Source organism: Siphateles boraxobius, unplaced genomic scaffold (assembly GCF_051911475.1).
Source record: "Siphateles boraxobius isolate OS27281-9 unplaced genomic scaffold, OSU_SipBor_1 8, whole genome shotgun sequence".
NCBI lineage: Eukaryota > Metazoa > Chordata > Actinopteri > Cypriniformes > Leuciscidae > Siphateles > Siphateles boraxobius.
In genome coordinates, this window is record NW_027509208.1 from 14304665 (window position 1) to 14324618 (window position 19954).

The window sequence follows — 19954 nt, forward strand, 5'->3', positions numbered from 1 at the left end:
GATCACGAGTGCTGAGCATGTCTGTCTCTGGCTCAGCATCAGCCAAAGCGCAAATGCAGATATGAATTTCGCAGTTGATCACGATGATTGCCCTTCAGAGGCTACAGAAGATACTTGCATGTTTCCCAGAAGACAAAATACAATTTACCTGATTTTCAAATTCAAAAATTCACCTTTTATTTTGTCTTGACTATATGTTAACACTTTATGTAAAATATATTTCTCAGGACGGTACTAAATAAAAAAAACATGCATTTTGTATGATCCCTCTTATTTTGTTGAAATTAACATTTAGCAGATTCTGCAAGGTGTATGTAAACGTTTGACGTGTATGTAAATGTAAACGTGTATGTAGTTTTTGTTAATGTCAGTTAAAATTCAGTTGTTCATTCATATCAGTTGACATTACATTAACAAATGTTAACAGAACTTCAATTTATTTTAAGTGTATTAGAAAAATAATTATCATTAAATCATTAGAATTAATAAATGCTGTAGCTATAGAAGTATTGATCATTGTTAGTTTGTTAACCAATAGTTGATATAGTTAACCCATGTTAACAAATGAAACCTTAGTGTAAAATAAACCATTATTTTGGAGCGGATTCATCTGCCAATCTAGACAAATAAGGCAAATATCGACCTGGACAGGTTGCGTGATATCCTCTCATCAAAAAACAAATCTATGGTTAATGTATTTAATAAAGTCTGGGTTGCATAATTTTTCTTTTAAACCAAGTTAACATGCAATGAGGATAAACACAGTTTGTGCTGACCACATTGTGTTTGTGTAACTACTGAGAGCATGAAACCACTGAAATTCAAGACATTTTAGAAACCAAAATTGTAGATTTTTTTTTTTTTTTATTCAGTCCATGTCATGTTAGTACTTTTACATATTAGTGGGCTCATGCAGTTCATTTAATTATATTAATTATAAGTTGGGTCATCACTTAATGTAAAGCTAAACTGGTTTAGAACCGCTGCTTTTTAAAGCTTTTCTTGAATTATGTGTTGTATTTTCTGTTCCCACAGGGACATAAAACCCGATAACGTGCTACTGGACATGAACGGTCACATCCGTCTCGCTGACTTCGGCTCCTGTCTGAAGATGATGCAAGATGGCACGGTCAGTATGTGATGAAAGTCCCATCTTTGAACTCCAGTGTCGATCTAAAACCAGAGCCTGTTTGTCATCCTTGCAGGGTGGTCTCCATCTGTTTGGTGAAAGCACTGCCCCTACCCTCTCCTCTCTCTGCTTGTGACATTAATAGAGCTGCTTTTGGCCCTTCTGGCCTTGAAGGGGAGGGCTAATTAGAAAGGCCCGTCGCTGCCCACCCTTCTGGCTCACAGACTGATGAGTCACCATAGTGCACTGATAACAAGACCAAGGCCAAAACTGCTTTTATCTACTGGCTTGTGTGTGTGTGTCCTTTGTGCCAGTAGCATGTGGAAGGGCAGAACAAGGTTTTAGTTATTCAGCTGCACATGTGCTGTGTTCCACCAACTGAGCAGATTCCTGTGTATTTGTGGATGTTACTCTTTTATTTAGATATTGAGTAGAGATTGTAGGGCTGCACTACATGCACATCGTTTTACCATTTTTGTAGCATAAAAACCATGAAACCGACGGGAGCTTTGGATCTTCCATTGTTTCTCTATGGTGCTGAAACCTAAAGATATCCGAGTTCCGGTCCCCGTGCAACTGATACTCAACTGCCATTGGCTCATCTGCGTTCGAGGGGAGGGGCTAACCAATAGGTCAATTCAGTGAAATATCTGCTCTGTATGTTTCAGAGTGAAGCACGACACTGTGTTATTTACACCGTACAGCCCATGATCCAGTGTTTTAATATCTCAGAGCAACTCAGTAAATGCTGCTCCACACAAACTCATTTAAATATTAGTATTATAATTTTACAGTTGTACTGTAAAATAAAATTATTGTTTTTCTTAAATATATGGGTTTTTATTTTACATTGAAATATTAAATTGATAATTACATTAAAAATACTCATTATAAAATGATTATTATTAACTTATATTATAATAATAGTAATTATAATTATTAGTCATATTGGTATATAATCACAACAAGTTTACCCCAATTGTGCAGCCCTACAAATAATCAGAGCAAGCCAATTTAATATTTTCCCTAAATAGGGGATTGGGATCGTTATATATTGCTTTAAGGCAATAGAATTCTCTCAATATCTTGCAGTGTTATCATCAGTTGACATTCTTTGTCTCCTCAGCAATTAAATATCACAAAAATAACCGGCGTTCAAGACGTGTTTTGAGTGCTCACATGTTTTATGAGTGAGATTGAGCAAGACTTGGCACGGTGAATTTGATGTATCTAGATTGTTCTTTATAGTATTGTTATTGTGCAATTTTCTAATTTTAATGTGTCTATAACTCATTTGAGTACTCTACCATTCAAAAGTCTCATGTTCACCAAGGCTGCATTTATTTATTCAAAAATACAGTAAAAGTAGTAATACTGTGAAATACTGTTACATTAAAATAAAAATAACTATTTTAATATATTTTAAAATGTAATATGCTGATTTGCTACTTTGTCAATGTTGAAAACGGTTATGTTTCTTAATATTTTTTTGTAAACTACGATACTCGTTCTTTTGAATTCATCAAAGAATCCTGATAAAATGTTTATGTTACTCTTTTATTTAGATATTGAGTAGAGATTGTAGGGCTGCACTACATGCACATCGTTTTACCATTTTTGTAGCATAAAAACCATGAAACCGACGGGAGCTTTGGATCTTCCATTGTTTCTCTATGGTGCTGAAACCTAAAGATATCCGAGTTCCGGTCCCCGTCCAACTGATACTCAACTGCCATTGGCTCATCTACGTTTGAGGGGAGGGGCTAACCAATAGGTCAATTCAGTGAAATATCTGCTCTGTATGTTTCAGAGTGAAGCGTGGCACTGTGTTATTTACACCGTACAGCCCATGATCCAGTGTTTTAATATCTCAGAGCGACTCAGTAAATGCTGCTCCACACAAACTCATTTTAATATTAATATTTAAAATAGAAATCTCCATTATTAAGATTATAAAAGTCTTTACTGTCACTTGATCAATTTAATGTTTGATGTTTGGCTTTTTTTTAAAAGCCAAATCTTACTGACACCAATCTTTTGAACGGTAATGTACGCACTCTTATGGTTTTCCCCTGCTTTAGTCGTATTTAATTGCAAATAAAGACCTATCCAGGCTCATTTGTGATTTTGCTTCCTGTCATCCCCTGTGCAGGTCCAGTCGTCAGTGGCTGTGGGCACACCAGACTACATCTCTCCAGAGATCCTGCAGGCCATGGAGGATGGCATGGGGAAATACGGGCCGGAGTGTGACTGGTGGTCTCTAGGCGTCTGCATGTATGAGATGCTCTATGGCGAGACACCCTTCTACGCCGAATCTTTGGTGGAGACCTACGGGAAGATCATGAACCACGAGGTGAGATGCTTCATCATTGTGTATTATTGGTATTTGTCCAGTTTACTGTACATGTTCACCACCTCTGACCCATATACAGTCACGCATTAGCATCTTGGGGATTTCTCATGATAGAAAAAGCATGAAACAGTTAATCAGTTAAACAATTTATTTATTGCCAATAAAAAAAATATAGCTCAAGGTAATTATCACACATAACATCCCGCCTGTAACTCCGTTGGGATACATAAAATGGCTCATAAAATCAGGACTGCGCTAATTTAATCGGGACATCTGGTCACCCCTAACCACCTCTCAGAGTAGTATTTTTAGTTTCATTGGTCTATGGTTTGGTTCCTTAACCAAAGTGGAAAATCTGATGTCGAATGTAAACTGGTCTAATTTTCTATTTAGGAGCGTTTCCAGTTCCCGTCCCACATCACGGATGTGTCTGAGGATGCTAAAGACCTGATCCAGCGGTTGATCTGCAGTAGAGAGCGTCGGCTGGGTCAGCAAGGCATCGAGGAGTTCAAGAAGCACCCCTTCTTTTCCGGCATCGACTGGGAGAACATCCGCAACACGGAGGCACCGTACATCCCTGACGTCAGCTCTCCCTCAGACACCTCCAACTTTGATGTAGACGATGATGTCCTGAAAAACCCGGTTGGTTTAACTCTGAAAGGCTTTTATCGTTGAAGGAAATGAAAGGCTTTTATCGTTGAAGGAAAAGAAAAAGTATTTTGTTACATGCTACATCAAGAACAACCTGAAGCCTTGATTATACTCGTGCTCGCTTGTTTGTATTTGACCTTTGACTACTTCCCTTTTCACCTTGCAGGACATTGCCCCCCCAGTATCTCACACGGGTTTCACCGGGCAGCACTTACCCTTCGTGGGCTTCACCTACACCACGGAGAGCTGTTTCTCGGACCGTGGCATTGTGAGGAGGGTTTCGCTGGTGGATGGAGGTGCCGGGGAGGATCTCCCGGATGGGGGTCTGCAGGTGGAGGCCTTTGAAAAGAGGATTCGCTGCCTGGAGCAGGAGAAACAGGAGCTCAACCGTAAACTACAGGGTAATGAATAACCTGATATCTAAAGAAAACATTACTTAAAAGCTTTGTTCACCCAAAAATGAAAATTCTGTTATCAATTACTCACGATCACATCATTCTTTTAACTGAATAATTTGTTTATCTTTAAAACACAAATGAAGATATTTTTACCTGAGAGATTTCTGTCCCTCCATTGAAAATATATGCCAGCAAAACATTGATGGTTCAAAAAGTTAATATAGACATAGTAACAGTAATTTGAATTGAGTGGTTTCTCAAACGTGCGTGCTTGACGTGTGAGAACCACTGAGGTTTATCATGCAAGTACGTTTTAGCTTCCATTTACCATATTCGATTTGCTGTATGTATGTGCATTGATCATTGTTTATATAAAAGACTAAAATAATAATAAATAAAAGGTTTATATAAAAGACTTTTATAAAGTGATTATTTCTCTTCAGAACACTTGGATTATACCGCTCAATTATTTTACAATGTTTTAACAAACTTCAGTGTTTTGTTGAATTGGACTTCAATGGAGCAACAGGAATCTCTAGATTTCATTCCAGTATCTTCATTTGTGTTTTGAAGATGATTGGAAGTCTTATGTGTTTGGAAAATTATGATAAATTATTCAATTATTTTCATTTTGGGTGAATTATGACTTTAAGACCTTGTAATAACATCTCGTAGTTTCAGCAGTTCTGTTTCATTTTTGTAAATGCATCAGTAGATTGTATTCTGAGTATATAATGATAGTTTGTTCCACATGTTATTTCCTAGAATCCACTCAGGCTGTTCAGTCCCTCCATGGCTCTGGGCGTGGGGCCGGCACATTAGGTCGTGATAAAGAGATTAAAAAACTTAATGAGGAAATCGACCGGCTCAAAAAGAAACTGGCAGGTAATGGCTCTCTCAATCATTGTCAGATGATATATGATATGATAAAGTCTAGTAAGTTAGCTTATGAGTCATGTCAAAGCACTAAACGCACGCCTACGTTATAGATTAACTATGCTCACTCATAGAAAAGTGCTTCGATAAGAATATTATTCTTCTGAGTCATTGCTGTTTCCACTTATCATAATTTAATTATTTGGCTGTTCATTTTGTCGGCTGATTAATCACATCCAGCTAACTCTGAGTGACTTGTCCCGCCCCAGACTCTGATAGGCTGGAGCACCAACTTGAGGAGGCAGTGACTCTTCGACAGGACTTTGAAAGTTCCTCCTCCAAATTAAAGGCCCTGGACAAGCAAGTCAAAGCCCTCAAGCTGGAGAAAGAGGATATACACAAGGTATGATTGACTAAAGAGTTTAATTGCCCTCCAAAATGTATGAGTGTAGGTATTACTGTGTGCAAGAACTACTTTATAGTAAGAGAAATTATTGCCATAAATTCAGCCCCCTAAACATTGGATCAAGTTCCTTTCTGGATGGGAATCAAAAGAAATGGAACATTTCTGCTTTCTCTTTACGATTCCAGTTCCCTAAAGCTTATCCATTTAACAATTATTTTTGTACTTTGAGGAAGACATTTTTGGGAAAATAATGAAATTCAATGCAATTTCATTGGCAAGTGATGAGATGCAGTTGATATGTGTGTTTTTTTCAACAAGTGTTTTTTTTTTAGTGATTTTTATTATTGTTAACTATATTTGGTCAAATAAACAACCAGGCAGTAAATACACTGATAAAGTCCGCATGGTATTAAAATTCACTGCATCTATTTTTAAAATCCATATTATTGTGACACTTAAAAAAAAAAAAAAAATTATAATCTATTACACTCGGATGTACATCACAATACGAAAGAAAAGATCTGCCACTACTTCAGTTCCCAGCATTTACTTTGTGTGTTTGATTCATGCTCGAGAATCGTTTTGACTACACTGGTCATTCTGTATAGTTTTGTTCACAATTTTTTTTTTCTTTTTTAAATGCAGCTGTTCAGAAGAACAGTCTCGGTTCTCAGCCCTGCTTTACAGAGAGACTGAGTTGTTAAAATCCTATGAACACCTTCAGAATGAGTGTTTTCATATACTCAAAAATATAATGACAAAACGTCCAGAGAATGGTTCTTCCTCGTCTCTCCTGTCCTCGTGCTGAAGATAACATGTCCTCTTCAGCCTTATTCAATCAGGAAGTTCATAAACACTGGGCTCGTTCATCAAGATTAATGTCATCAACCCCTCACATAAGGCAGTTCAAACTGTGCATCACATTTTTAGCTAATCGCATTTGTCGGGCCGTTCCACTTGACTGTTGACCCTGAGCCCCGATTGGCTCTTACCAGCCGAAGCTCTGCAAGGCTGTTGTATGAGATCCATTATCTGTTTTCAGTCAAAATACTTCCTGTAAAGTTTGTTCATTTCACTTGTGCCAGTTGATATCGTCCTTACGAATGTGTGTCCCGTTCTCTTAGCTAGCGCAGAACTCCCAATTCTCTTGATGATTTCTATTTCTCACTCAGCCTCTTTTTCAGTCCTTTCTCTCGAGGCGCGGCTGCTCTTTCTTTTTCTCTCCTTCCACTGCTCCTCTCTCACAGTTGCACCCGCGCATCTGTTTCCCTGCTATCGTTTTTATGTTTTAATATCTTCAACCTCAATCCCATTTGATCCATTTCTCTTGCTCTCCCTTTCCAGCAACTGGTGGAGTCTCTGGATCGCCTGAAGTCTCAGACCAAGGAGCTGAAGGACGCCCACCAGCAGAGGAAGCTGGCCATGCAGGAGTTCTCCGAGCTGAATGAGCGCATGGCCGAGCTGCGCTCGCAGAAGCAGCGTCTGTCGCGGCAGCTGCGGGACAAGGAGGAGGAGATGGAGGTGGTGATGCAGAAGATCGACGCCATGCGCCAGGACATCCGCAAAACCGAGAAGGCCCGCAAGGAGGTGAGAAGCGTGATTGAAAGGGGGTCATGCACCCTCTCTTGTAATGTTATGACTGTTTTGGGTGTGTTTTCAAACTAAATAGAGATGGATTGTCAGGGGCTTTCAATCAGGAAATCGTATCCACTCTGCATGTGTCATCCTGGGATTCCGAACCGGTGCCGTCCGGCTCCCGCCGTGTGTTTATTACTCATCGTCATCATGTTAACAACCCGGGGCTGACTGAGGGCACAGATGAAAACAAGGCCTTGGAATGCGCCACATTTTTGAAGTTCATCAGTCACGCTCCAGAGAGAGCCAGGCTCGGCAGCTCCAGATCTCCCTAGACTACAGCAGGAATGTCTTCACACCCCTTCCCGACCCCTCCTGTCCCTGCAGGCCAGCCTCACGGACCCCATGACCTCCTCTGGTCAGCAGTGTCTAACTTGAGCCAGATGGATGACACTGACCGCAGTGCAGGCCCACTGTTGACTGCAGCTGGATTCAGACCCTCCCCCTATTATACACTTTTTTTTCCCCTTCTTTTTTTCTTCTTTCTTTTGTTTCTTTTCTGTCTCTCCCATGCACTAGACTAGGGCTGCAACAACTAATCGATAAAATCGATTATAATCGATTATGAAAATCGTTGTCAACGAATGTCATTATCGATTAGTTGGTCTGCTTACGTCACGGGGAGCGTTTACTGGTACGCACACACACGCAAGGTCTCTCTCCCTCAGGCGCTCTGCCGAGCGCGCGCGCTACACGGTTTAGAGCAGTCTCTTCTGTCTCGCTTGCGCGATTTCGGGAGTTTGAACTAATTCGCGGGCATCAGGGAGCCGCAATCAATATGCGGGAGACTCCCGGGACTTCCGGGATCTTGGGATGTCTGTATTTTGTCTCGAGCATCAGGTTGCGCAATCAGTTCGCTCGCAACCTAAGTGATGGATTAAAATAGCGCTACCGCAGAAATAGGTTAAATTAAAACGGTCTTTACAAAGCGAAGCACTAAATATAAAGGCAGTTAATAACAGCAGCAGTAAAATATTGTTTTTTAGTCACTGTACTCAGTGGTTTTCAGCGAATGCTTGTGCACTAATGCATAATTTCTCCTGTCCTTTACTCAAGCCTGGTAACGTTACCTCCATTCCGTTCTCTTTTTATAGCATTTGTCTACTAAGTTTTAATTGTTTTTCAAACGCGATCTACTGCGGCTCTACGTTCACACAATTGTTTTCAGTCTTTCTATATTTATTTAATCAATTTATCCTTATATTATTCTTTTATATATTATATATAATATATATTATATTCTTTATCCTTATATTCCTTATATATAATTAATTTTAAATAAAAATTAAATGAATTATATATTTTAGATGTTTTTAGTTTGTTTTTAGTTCAGATATTCACATCTGAACAAAATGTCTGTGTAAATTTGTTTTAACAAAAATTGTGTTAAAACATAATATGTTGGATATCATTTTTTTAACAATAATCATGTTTGTCAACTTGCCATCAGCAATTATCATTAAAAACAATGCAAATATTGATATTAGTAAAACTCAATGTGTGGCTTTTGCACTTTTTAAAGTACACTTTTACACATAAATACCCTGATTTACGGTTTTATTTAGTTATAATAAAAAAAAATCTAATTTAATTTCTATCCGATTAATCGATTAATCGAAAAAATAATCGTCCGATTAATCGATTATCAAAATAATCGTTAGTTGCAGCCCTACACTAGACTTTAGGCGGAATCATCCTGGGAGAAAACGTTTTTTTTTTGTGTGTTTTTTTTTTTTTTGTGAAATCTTTGTCAAGGAAGACTCAAGACATTTGGCTCAAAGACATTTCAGTGCTTGAATTTCACACGGGGCGTGTGCGGTTGAAATTAGGTCAAGATTGAAGGGTTTATGAGAATGTCTATACGTGTGCTTTTTTTTTTCTATATTGATTGTTTTTCTTTGTGTGTGTGTTAGCTGGAGTCTCAGCTGGATGATGCGCGTGCCGAAGCCTCTAAGGAGCGTAAGCTCAGAGAGCACAGTGAAGTCTACTCTAAACAACTGGAGAGTGAACTGGAGACACTCAAGGTCAGAGTGCACTCATTCATACACTGCCTCTCTACTGACTTCAGCCAACTTGTGAATCTTTCAATGGTGAATTTCATGGTAACAAAATACTGTTAATAAAGAGTTTAAATGGTATAAATAAAAATAAATTGTGATTTTAAAAAATACCTTATTTATTCTAATAATGTTATTTATTATGTACTTCATTTAAAAGTAAAATGTGTAGTCTCTGCATTATTATACTCATTGAATAGTCGTTGAATTTGAATATACTCGTTTGTTGATACAGGTTTCCTGAACACTCCCCCTGTCTGCCATTGGTCAGTTTACAGATTTAAATTGTAAATGTAAATTATACTACTTTATCTAAATAAATAAAAATAAAAATTAAAAAATAAAATCTTTTTAAATACTACAAGTGAATCTAGGCATCACAACATTATGTACTGTATGACAAATATATATTCATTTTCAGATTTGCTGAAGATTAAATTTAACAGTTATTAAATTAGTGTTTTTAAAGATTAACTTTAAGTGAGCATAAAATGATAGCAGAGATCATCTAAATGTGAAAATAAAGGAATTATATTGACCAATACTGATCTCTAATATCGCTTAACACACAGGCCTATTGTACCAATATATTGTGCATGCTTAATTTTCAGCAAAATATGATATCTTATTCATTTCTTCTAATTTTCAGCTGAAATATGGCATGTTTGACAGCTTCTTTGAGATTCATTATTTTCCTCTTCCATTCATCTGTTCTTTATCTACCTCTCTAGTGCCTTTCACCCTGTTAACCTCAAACATCGCCTATCTTTTTTCCTCCTGCCTTGTGTAGGATATCCTGTGGGGTTATTTTTAGTAGGATGTTCCTGCTATGTTTTATGTTTTTTCCATCTGCTTGAAAGTCAAGCTCTCCTTTGCCTCCTTGCTCACTCTTCCTCTTCCTTTGCTTTCTATTGATATGCTTCCATTTGTATATGGTATTAGGGTTTGAATTAGATAAAATCCTGAGACTTTAATCAATTGAGGATAATAATTGATTGAGATTGTTTGATTCTTTTTCAGGTGAAGCAGGGAACAGGTCGTGCCTCAAGCTTCAGTTCTGAGACTCAGCAGGAGCTCACCAAGGTGAAGTCAGAGCTGGATAAGAAGGTGTTGTTCTATGAGGAGGAGCTGGTGAGACGTGATGCCAGCCACTGTACAGAGCTGAAGAAATTGAGGAAGGAGCTTCATGACTCTGAGGGTCAACATCTGTCCCTGCACAAAGAGCTGCTGGTGCTCAAAGACAAACTGGAAAAGGCCAAGAGAGAACGGTAAGCTGTTCTGTCAACGGTCCGGTTTGTGATTCCAGCGACTGATATTGGCCAGGCTGATTATCTGACTGATGTTTAACCTTTATGAGGTTATCAGCATAGGCCTAAACCTGAGAGAAACCCATGCACATTTTACTTGTACTTTGTAGTGGACTCCACATTTGATGTACTTACCCTGTAAATTTACGCTACAGTTTAAACTTTTGGGGTCGGTATTTTAAACAATAATATAATGGCTCGTTTCAGTACCCTTCCGTTGGGGTAACTAGTACAGTGGTACGGTACCTAAAGGTTGGAGCTAGACTCACTGAAGAATGTTGATTGGTTGACAGAGAATCGTCATTTGCGCGTGCTACAAGGGGAATGACAACGTAAGAAGCGCCACATTTCAATAATAACAGTAGTATTACATTTCAACTGTTTGTGTCACGAAATGTAGTTTTAAGAGTTTTAAAAGCTAAAATCTGTGGTTTATCTATAAAAATGTATGAAAATGTGATCCAGGTTGTGAGATCTGTTCCAGGCAATCACCGGGCACTCATGTAAGTTACCCCACCTGGAACAGCCTTTCCTCGGCTAGGCCTTCTAACATTTGCCACTGACTCTGACGTCTCTGTAGTGGTTAAACATGACATATTTTGTCTTGTGTAGACCTAACGGCGATCTTTGGTCTTGTGAATCTATAATTTGTTCCCTGGCCAATCGTTTTGGCTGAGGGCCAAATATTGTGGCCAAATATAATGGCTATTATTGATAAAACTGAAATTTAACAAAAAACGACTGGGTTGAGTTTTGTCATTTTTAATTTTATTACAGTGAGGATGATCACTGTAATGTTGTTTACTGTAACATGTGTTTAGTACAAATGCACATATTGCCTGGACCATATTAATATTTTTAAAATTTAACCGAAAAGAGGCAGGGTTGAGTTTTATATTTCGTTAGGCTAACGTTATGCATGCAGTGAATATAATCAATACGCGTTGCCTGAACCACATTTGAGTGGCTATAATGTTTAAGATTTCTTTAAATGAAAACGAAAAGAGGCAGAGTGGTGTTTTATAACAAAGTTCGTTTTAGTGTTGCCTAAAATGTACATACAGAAATAACCGGAGTAGCAGAGTGAGTTGAGTGACGCTTTCAAGAACACTGCTGTTCCATTTGCAGAATTACCGGTCTTCGGGAGTCATTCTCCTGAGTCGGACTTGCCAAGTCCGAACTTTGCGTACTTGTTATTGAGAAATGCCTAATGTCGGTGCTTGTCTTGTGACAAACCGCCACATGCTGAGAAGCAAGAACAAGATCTGCTGTATGTCACACATTGTTGTTTACTATGTTGCTGCCTTCGCGAGCCAGAAAAGAACGGTTTTCTGTTTTAATATATTTTAAAATGTAATTTATTCCTAGGATGTCAACTTAATTTTCAGCATCTTTACTCCAGTCTTCAGTGCCACATGATCCTTCAGAAATCATTCTAATATGATGATAATTATGGTGCTCAGGAAAAACGTATTATCAATGTTGAAAACGGTTGTGCTGCTTAATATTTTTGTTAAATCTGTGAAACTTGTCATCAGGATTCATTGATGATTGAAAAGTATTTACTGTCACGTTTGATCAATTTAATGAATCCTTGCTGAATAAAAATCAATAATCTTTTTTTACTTTACCCACAAACTTTTGAATTATATTATATATTTTTGCTATACAATCATAATGAATGATAATGTCTTTATTTTGGGATAAAACCAAGCAAATATTTTAAGTTTGCATGTATAGTAGACATTAGCTTTTTAATAATATTCTCCTCATTTAACACATGGTCAAATGCTATTAACCTGGAGCTCTTCATTTTCTCAATGCATGCTGAAAGCAAATACAACATTGACTTAAAGCGAACCAATTCTGAGATGTGATTTGTGTGGAGCATTTACATGCTGCCCAGTGAAATGAACAATGTTCAAAAACACTGCACTCCCATTTTATGAATCATAGTTCTGTCAGTAAAATATTTCAAACACACAAAGCACCGCCCCATTCTTTTTTAATTTAATGAATATTTTTAATTGTGTCAACTTTAATATAACAATTTAGTTTTAATGCAGCACTGTCATCAGCCAAAAAAACAACTCATATTGACCACTAAATCCAGCCCTATTTCTATGTCCACAGGCAAACCGAGATGGACGAGTCCATGGGTGCTCTGAAGGAGAAGTATGAACGTGAACGCAACCTCCTGAGTGATGAAAACCGTAAACTCACTGCAGAAACAGACAGGGTAGGACATCGTATTGCATGTATATCAGGAGTAATATTCAGGACTTGACACTGATCCTGAAATCTTCTCCCCTGTAGCTCTGCACTTTTGTGGACAAGCTGACAGCTCAGAACAGGCAGCTAGAGGATGAGCTCCAGGATCTAGCATCAAAAAAAGAGAGTGTAGCACACTGGGAAGCACAGATCGCTGAGATTATCCAATGGTGAGATAATCTATATACAGTGTTACCATGTTATCTATATAACCAATTGTAGTCTGCAAAAAAAAAATCTTAAAATGGTATCTTTGGGGTGAACTTTGCAATAAAATGGAAATCTTGGTTTGGTGACGTTGCATCAAATGGCCGAGTGTGAGACTGTGTGTATTTTGTAGGGTGAGCGACGAGAAAGATGCCCGTGGCTACCTTCAGGCTCTGGCCTCCAAGATGACGGAAGAGTTGGAGTCTCTGCGCAGCTCCAGTCTGGGATCCAGAACTCTGGTAAACAGTTAAAATAGTTCAAATTAATAGAGGGGAGGTTACATTGTGATCTGAGAATAAAACCGATGATTGATTTGAGGAATCAGTGGCGATATCCAGCCCTACCTTCCACAACTGCATAATCAGGCTTTCACCTCTGAACTTCGTTAAACAGCTGATCTTCTATTATGCTCCATTTTTTAGTTTATCATCACAGATGCCCTATATATCCCTATAGAGTGAGACTTCTAATTTTGTCAGTGAGTGGAAAGCTCTCTCTAACTCCTTTGAGCCGTAGCAGAGTAACATTAGATTTGCTTTAAATAGCAAATCTAATGGAAATTGATTGAAGGGAAGTGACATGTTGTAGGTGATGGAGGTCACATTTGATTTAATATCCCTTTCTAAGAAGGTTAAGAACAGAATGTAGGAGATTGGCATGAGTACCTCCCCCTCTTGAAAGTGTTGTTTGTTATTGCCATAGTGGGATCTGCTGAAGCCCTGAAGGTTTGGGTTGAAGCCATCGTCCAAAGATGTGGTCAACGTTGCTTATTCTCAAATTGAACTAATTGGCTTAATTGCAGGTTTTCTACAGGATATGGTACAAATAGAGTTTGGCAATTGGTGTATGCAAAGTATGCCATAAAATTCCTGGGTCATAGTTAAAAAAAATCACAGATTGAATTCATTAAAATGCCATGGTGTGGTTTTTCTGATTTTAAATATCATTTCTGTAAACAAAATTGACATTTCTTGTTCAAATAACAACGTTACTTCATACCCGCTCAAATGTCTCTTAAGGAATGTAATTAATAGGCTGTTCAATTTGATATATATATATATATATATATATATATATATATATATATATATATATATATATATATATATATATATATATATAAAAATACACTACCATTGAAACTTTTGTGGTCAGTAATATTTTTTTAAAGAAATTAAATCTTTAATTCAGCATGGATGCATTAAATTGATCAAAAGTGACAGTAAAGACATTTACTAAAGACACTGTTCTTTTGAACTTTCTATTCATCAAAGAATCCTGAAAAACAATTACGTTGATAATAATAAGAAATGTTTCCTGAGCACCAAATCGTCATATTATAATGGTTTCTGAAGGATTATTTGAAACTGAAGACTGTAGTGATGCTGAAAATTCAGCTTTGCATCACAGGAATAAATAAATTTTTAAAATATATTAAAAAATAACTTTTTTCTTTTAACAATATTACTGTTTTTTTTTTATCAAATAAATTCAGCTTTGGTGAGTTTAAGATACTTACAATTTACTGACCCCAAACTTTTGAATGTTTGTATAAATGTATACAGTTAAATATTTGTCAATATTATATTAAAAATACATATTTATTATAAAATTTTATATATAGATTTGTTGAGAATGTATTACATTTTTTGTGTAAACTTTAATTGCTATATCAGCAAGGCCCTGGAGTAAGCATCCCAACCCAGAGGTCAATGGTGGCACCTCGGGTCACCAAGCGGGTGAGTTTATCCATCAAACTCAGTGTGGAGCAGCTCCAAAAAGAAGGCGGAGCACAAGATTGTTATCTTGGCTATTGGCCAATCAATCTGTCATTCATCTGTCTGCGTACTTAGTTTGCAAAACTATCAGGGTTGTGAATAGCACATTTTTTTAAAGCTGAAGTTAAAGAGGGCAGATGAATGGAAATGCTGCATCAGCTCTCCTCATTACCGATCATAATTCACAAAACATGGGAAACATTTCGGATAAGCTTGCCTCCATTGTTCTCATGAGGTCAAGTGTGTATACCCTTAACCTTTCCGCTTGCACGATATTGTATGACATCAAATCAGTTTCGGTGAGAAGTCACTAATTTGATAAGCTTGAACAAAACTGTGAGTGCCGCAGCATTATGGCTAATCGTGAGCGTTTTTGAGAGCCGCGCTGAAAAATACGAGCAGCTCTAATGTAAAGCTGATGAGTTTGGCCAGGAACACTCCCATGAATTGCCTTCACTACCTCTCACTTCCCATCAGCTGTGGGAGCTCGCATATGAGCCGCAGTCACTTCATCTGTTTAATCAATGAAATGGATGTAATCCTCTTCTTTCATTCATTCCAAATATTCAGCTGTCGTGCAGCCGTTCACTGTCTCTTTTCTGTAAATGACTGTCTAGTCACTACATAGGTCATGTAGTAGACAAATGTTGTCTTGTAGCAACACGTGTAAATTATGGAGCCTATGTGACAGCTGAGATCAATAGCTATTAAACTGTTGTAGATCTAAAATAAGCCCTCGTGAGCCATCAGGTTTATGGAAAATGCATCTTAAGGGATTTCATTCGTGCGCTAGAGAGGATTTACGGTATCTATGTTATGTGATGTAGTCTGTAGGGCATGCATATTTTTCCATGCACGCTGCTTTCATTGTACTATTGTAGGAAAAGCATCTTGTTTTTTGATTTTGTTTTGTGATATTGAATAACTACTTCATTGCACTGCTTCTTGACACTGTAGAAACAATATTGGATGGTTCCTAGCTTTTATAGAGAACCCCACGAAAGTTCCTAAACTAACACAATATGATACGTCATTAAGTAATAATTGCTTCAAATTAAAAACCCAGCAACCAATGAACCAAATGATGTTTTAAAGGTGACAATGTCATGATTCAGTGTAAACATGGTCCTTTTTATGGTTTCTTTTCAAAACTTGCATCTCCATTCCTTGGCAGGATCCTTTGTGGAAGGTGCGCCGCAGTCAAAAGTTGGACATGTCTGCCCGTCTGGAGCTGCAGTCGGCCTTGGAAGCTGAAATCCGTGCCAAGCAACTGGTTCAGGATGAGCTGCGGAAGGTTAAAGCTGCCAACATCTCTTTCGAGAGGTCAGTCTTTGATTCTGCTGTAATAAGCAGCCTTTTCCTTTATTTAGATATGCAAACATAATAAACACGCTCGCTGTGTGTGTTGCATGGAACTGGTTCAGTCTTATGTGGATAATACAAATGGGTGTATGTTATTAGTTCAAATTATCTAGTTGAGGGATTGATAAATACACACAAACATGTTTCAAATATTAATAATGGCTTTTGTCAACATCCTTTAGTTTGTTGGCTTTCAGGTTTAAATTAGACTTTGAAGAACATATTTCAGATGGGCCAATTTACAGCTGGTCATTCATGCGTTTTTGCTGATCGAATAGATATCCGTTTTGTTAAAACTGTTCCATTTACATTTGGCCACATAACAAACATGCCATAGTTTGCTGACCCCTTATGTAGCTTTTGTGATAGCCTTACTTTTTTGACTCCCTCACCTACACACCTACAGCAAACTGAAAGACACAGATGCCAAGAACAGAGAGTTAGAGGAACAGCTTGAGAACATGAAGAAAGAGATGGAGGAGAGCCGCTCACGATCAGACAAAGGTGAAAATGCTGATACACATGTTATTACTTCACCCTTAATAGACTTGAGTGTACTTGAACCATGAGCATATTATGTCACCTTTTGAAGGAACATCTGAAGGGAACCTTTCATAAATGCTGCTGCTGATTGTTAAATGAATGGGTTCTTCTATTATTTGAAACTAACAATTAACAATGGATTCTTCTATTATTCGAAACTAGAAATTACTCTTAACAAAAGTTTTTTTTTAACTGTAGGCCTGAAACTTCCGGACTTCCAGGACTCCATCTTTGAGTACTTCAATACCTCTCCCCTCGCCCATGACCTGACGTTCAGAGTGAGTGTTTCTGAAAGTATCTGGCCATCTGCTACTGCGTTACATGCCGTAACAAGCTTCCCATTGTTCATTTCATCAACCTTATGACCTCTGACCTCAGAACATCATAGACCTAATAGATTATCAAACGATGACGTCCATAATAGCTAGACCGAAACACTGGAGTATACATGTTTATGAATGTCTAACACATGGATACTGATTTTGACATCCCGATTCACTCAATTGCCTCATGAAATGCGTTAGACTGTAGATTCCCATACCTTGTCGCCTTTTGGCAAAATTTGCCATTCTGCAAATGAAATTTAATTTGTCATTTGTCATTCGCAGTAATGCATTACAATATTGTGTTACTCCCCAAAAAGTAACTAATTCCATTAATTAGTTGCTTTTTTGGAAATGTAATGCATTTGGTTTATGCATTACTACTTCTCACCTGGCTGGACTTGCTTGTTTGTTTTTTTTGTGTGTAAAATGATTGTAATCCGAGCCGATAGCCTCATGGGTAACACTTCAACATAAGCACAACTGTGCCGATTCCTGGCTCAAGGTCCTTTGCCGATCTCGTTCCCCTCTCCTGATCATCTTCAGAAAAGTTTTGATGGCATTTCCTTTTCATCCTACCTCTGTATAGTGCCCAGAAAGTGGTGTTTATTAGCACAGGACTGCTTGGTGTACAGAGGGAAAACAGTGTAACCGCTGTATTTCTACTTCGGGCCAGATGTCCCATCATGCTTTGATTGCCTAAGTAGAGACAAAGGCAGCTGAGAGTTTTGCAAGACTGATGCCTATCTTTCAGTTTAACAAAACCGCTTCCATATTGAGGATGTGAGAGGAGCCCTATTGTGTCACTTTAAGTAGGGACCAGGTCTACCGGTGTAGCCAAGCTATACTTTTAACACTCATTGGATTGTAGGGAAAAGGCCTAAAGTGACTGTAAAGTGACAAAGACAAAAGCTGTTACTTGTCATCTTATTTTTGTCCCCCTCAAAAAAAGGACTCTGTCTCCTCCTCATCCGCATCTTCTCTGCTTGCATTTTGGGATGAAGTAAGTTTGTTAAACAAAGCTCCTCCCTCTGTGACCTTTAACCTCGGCAGGAGTGATCTGTCAGCAGACAAAGTATCTCAAAAGTTTGCTTTATGGTCAAGAAGTTCATACTGTAGTTCCTCTTTTGCTTTGTCAAAATAAAACGGCACTCACTTTACTTGCATTAACAATGCCTGAATCACCATTAAAGGCCAGACATTATGGACTATGCGACTTACATTTAGCCTAACCAGCATGCCCTTCATCTATTTTGTCTGCTGACTGCGTTCCTCTGCCGAATTGCAATCAGAACCTAGATCCAATTCAGCCTAATTGTAGGTGCTAAAGGTTAGAGACTTACGATTAGTATTAACCACCTCCCCATTGCCTTCTAACCTCTTAAACGGCTAATGTGAATAACGTCACTCTTCATTTGTCAAGTCTGCAAGTAAGCCGTTAGTTAACTCTTGGAGCCTGCTAGGACAATAAACATCCATCATTTAGATTGAATGACTAAGGCAACCAGCCGTAAAATGAATCGGATGAAATAAAATGATGAAGGATGATTAAGTTGTGGGGAATGTTTCTCAATTGTTTATAACTTACCAATATAGGAGGTGATGGTGAGTATGTGCTTGTAAGCTAATTGAATATGACAGTAATTCTCAGAGGAAATTTTTTTTTAATCACCCGCCAGTCCTAAAATTCTGCATCACCCTTGACACTGTTGTGTATTTAAATGTTGCATAGATTAGACCATATCAGTATCTTTTGTTTTACAGTGCTTGGTAAGTATTGTTTTTGTGTCATTTTGGAGTTTAATTATAGATAATGTCAGTCAAGTATTGTGCTTTAGTGTTTACTAATAGCTATTAAGTTGAATTATAGGTGGCATTCATTAGTGGTGTTTGCTTAGCCTTATTGCTGATTGCTTACACATGAGATCAAAGACTTAGAAAAACCCATAAGCTTTTTATATATATATATTTATATAATGTATACATTTGAAAGTTTGGGTTCAGTGAGATTTTTCAGTAAAATAGTAATACATTTATTCAGCCAGTCAGACTTTTTCATTAAAAGATTTCTATTAAAAAATGCCTTTCTTTTGAACTTTTCTATTCATCAAAGAATCCTGAAAAAAAAAATCTTTGTGTCAACAAAAATATTAACAGAACAACTGTTTTCAAACTGTAAATTTTAATAATTGTAATTTTTGATTAAATAAATGGAGCCATGGTGAGCATAAAATACTTTTTCAAAAACATCAAAGATACAATATGCAGGATTTTTGCAGTAAAATATCCAAAAACCACTAGGCCAATGTTATATATTTTGTTTTGTTGATTTCTTACAATATCACACATGTTTCCAACTATTTGTAAATCGTGAGAAAATTGCGATTTTAACCAAGGAAATGGGACGTGTGAGCAGGGTGGAGTCGCCAGTCAATGGCGTCATATCCACGTTACCCTCGGTTTCCGCCCGGTTTGCGCTCGCACTGCGTCAGTAACCATGGCGACAGACGTGGACAACCGGGTTATGCCTAGCAAGACGCTCACGCTGTTGTTGTTTTGTTTAAACATTATGGACCATAGCAAGCAGACTTTGAGACAAAAAGAGGACTAAAATGAAGATCAACATCTTTCGAGATGCCGAGAGCTCCACGTCCGCGA

At 37.8% G+C, this 19954-nt stretch overlaps 1 protein-coding gene across 3 annotated transcripts in view; it reads left to right on the forward strand.

Moving 5' to 3' along the window:
* Positions 1-19954, forward strand: part of cdc42bpb (CDC42 binding protein kinase beta (DMPK-like)) — an 80836-nt gene that overhangs the window by 47064 nt on the left and 13818 nt on the right. For 2 of the 3 annotated variants that reach the window (XM_077219788.1, XM_077219789.1), the window contains exons 6-20: positions 1036-1129; positions 3282-3482; positions 3876-4124; positions 4300-4534; positions 5297-5416; positions 5677-5810; positions 7158-7400; positions 9362-9472; positions 10526-10773; positions 12946-13051; positions 13129-13253; positions 13424-13529; positions 16243-16391; positions 16837-16934; positions 17172-17251. In XM_077219788.1, coding sequence (XP_077075903.1) covers positions 1036-1129; positions 3282-3482; positions 3876-4124; positions 4300-4534; positions 5297-5416; positions 5677-5810; positions 7158-7400; positions 9362-9472; positions 10526-10773; positions 12946-13051; positions 13129-13253; positions 13424-13529; positions 16243-16391; positions 16837-16934; positions 17172-17251 — 2299 coding nt within the window. Of the gene's footprint in view, positions 1-1035; positions 1130-3281; positions 3483-3875; positions 4125-4299; positions 4535-5296; positions 5417-5676; positions 5811-7157; positions 7401-9361; positions 9473-10525; positions 10774-12945; positions 13052-13128; positions 13254-13423; positions 13530-16242; positions 16392-16836; positions 16935-17171; positions 17252-18248; positions 18300-19954 lie in introns of all 3 variants that reach the window. The other variant, XM_077219790.1, reaches the window with a different exon arrangement.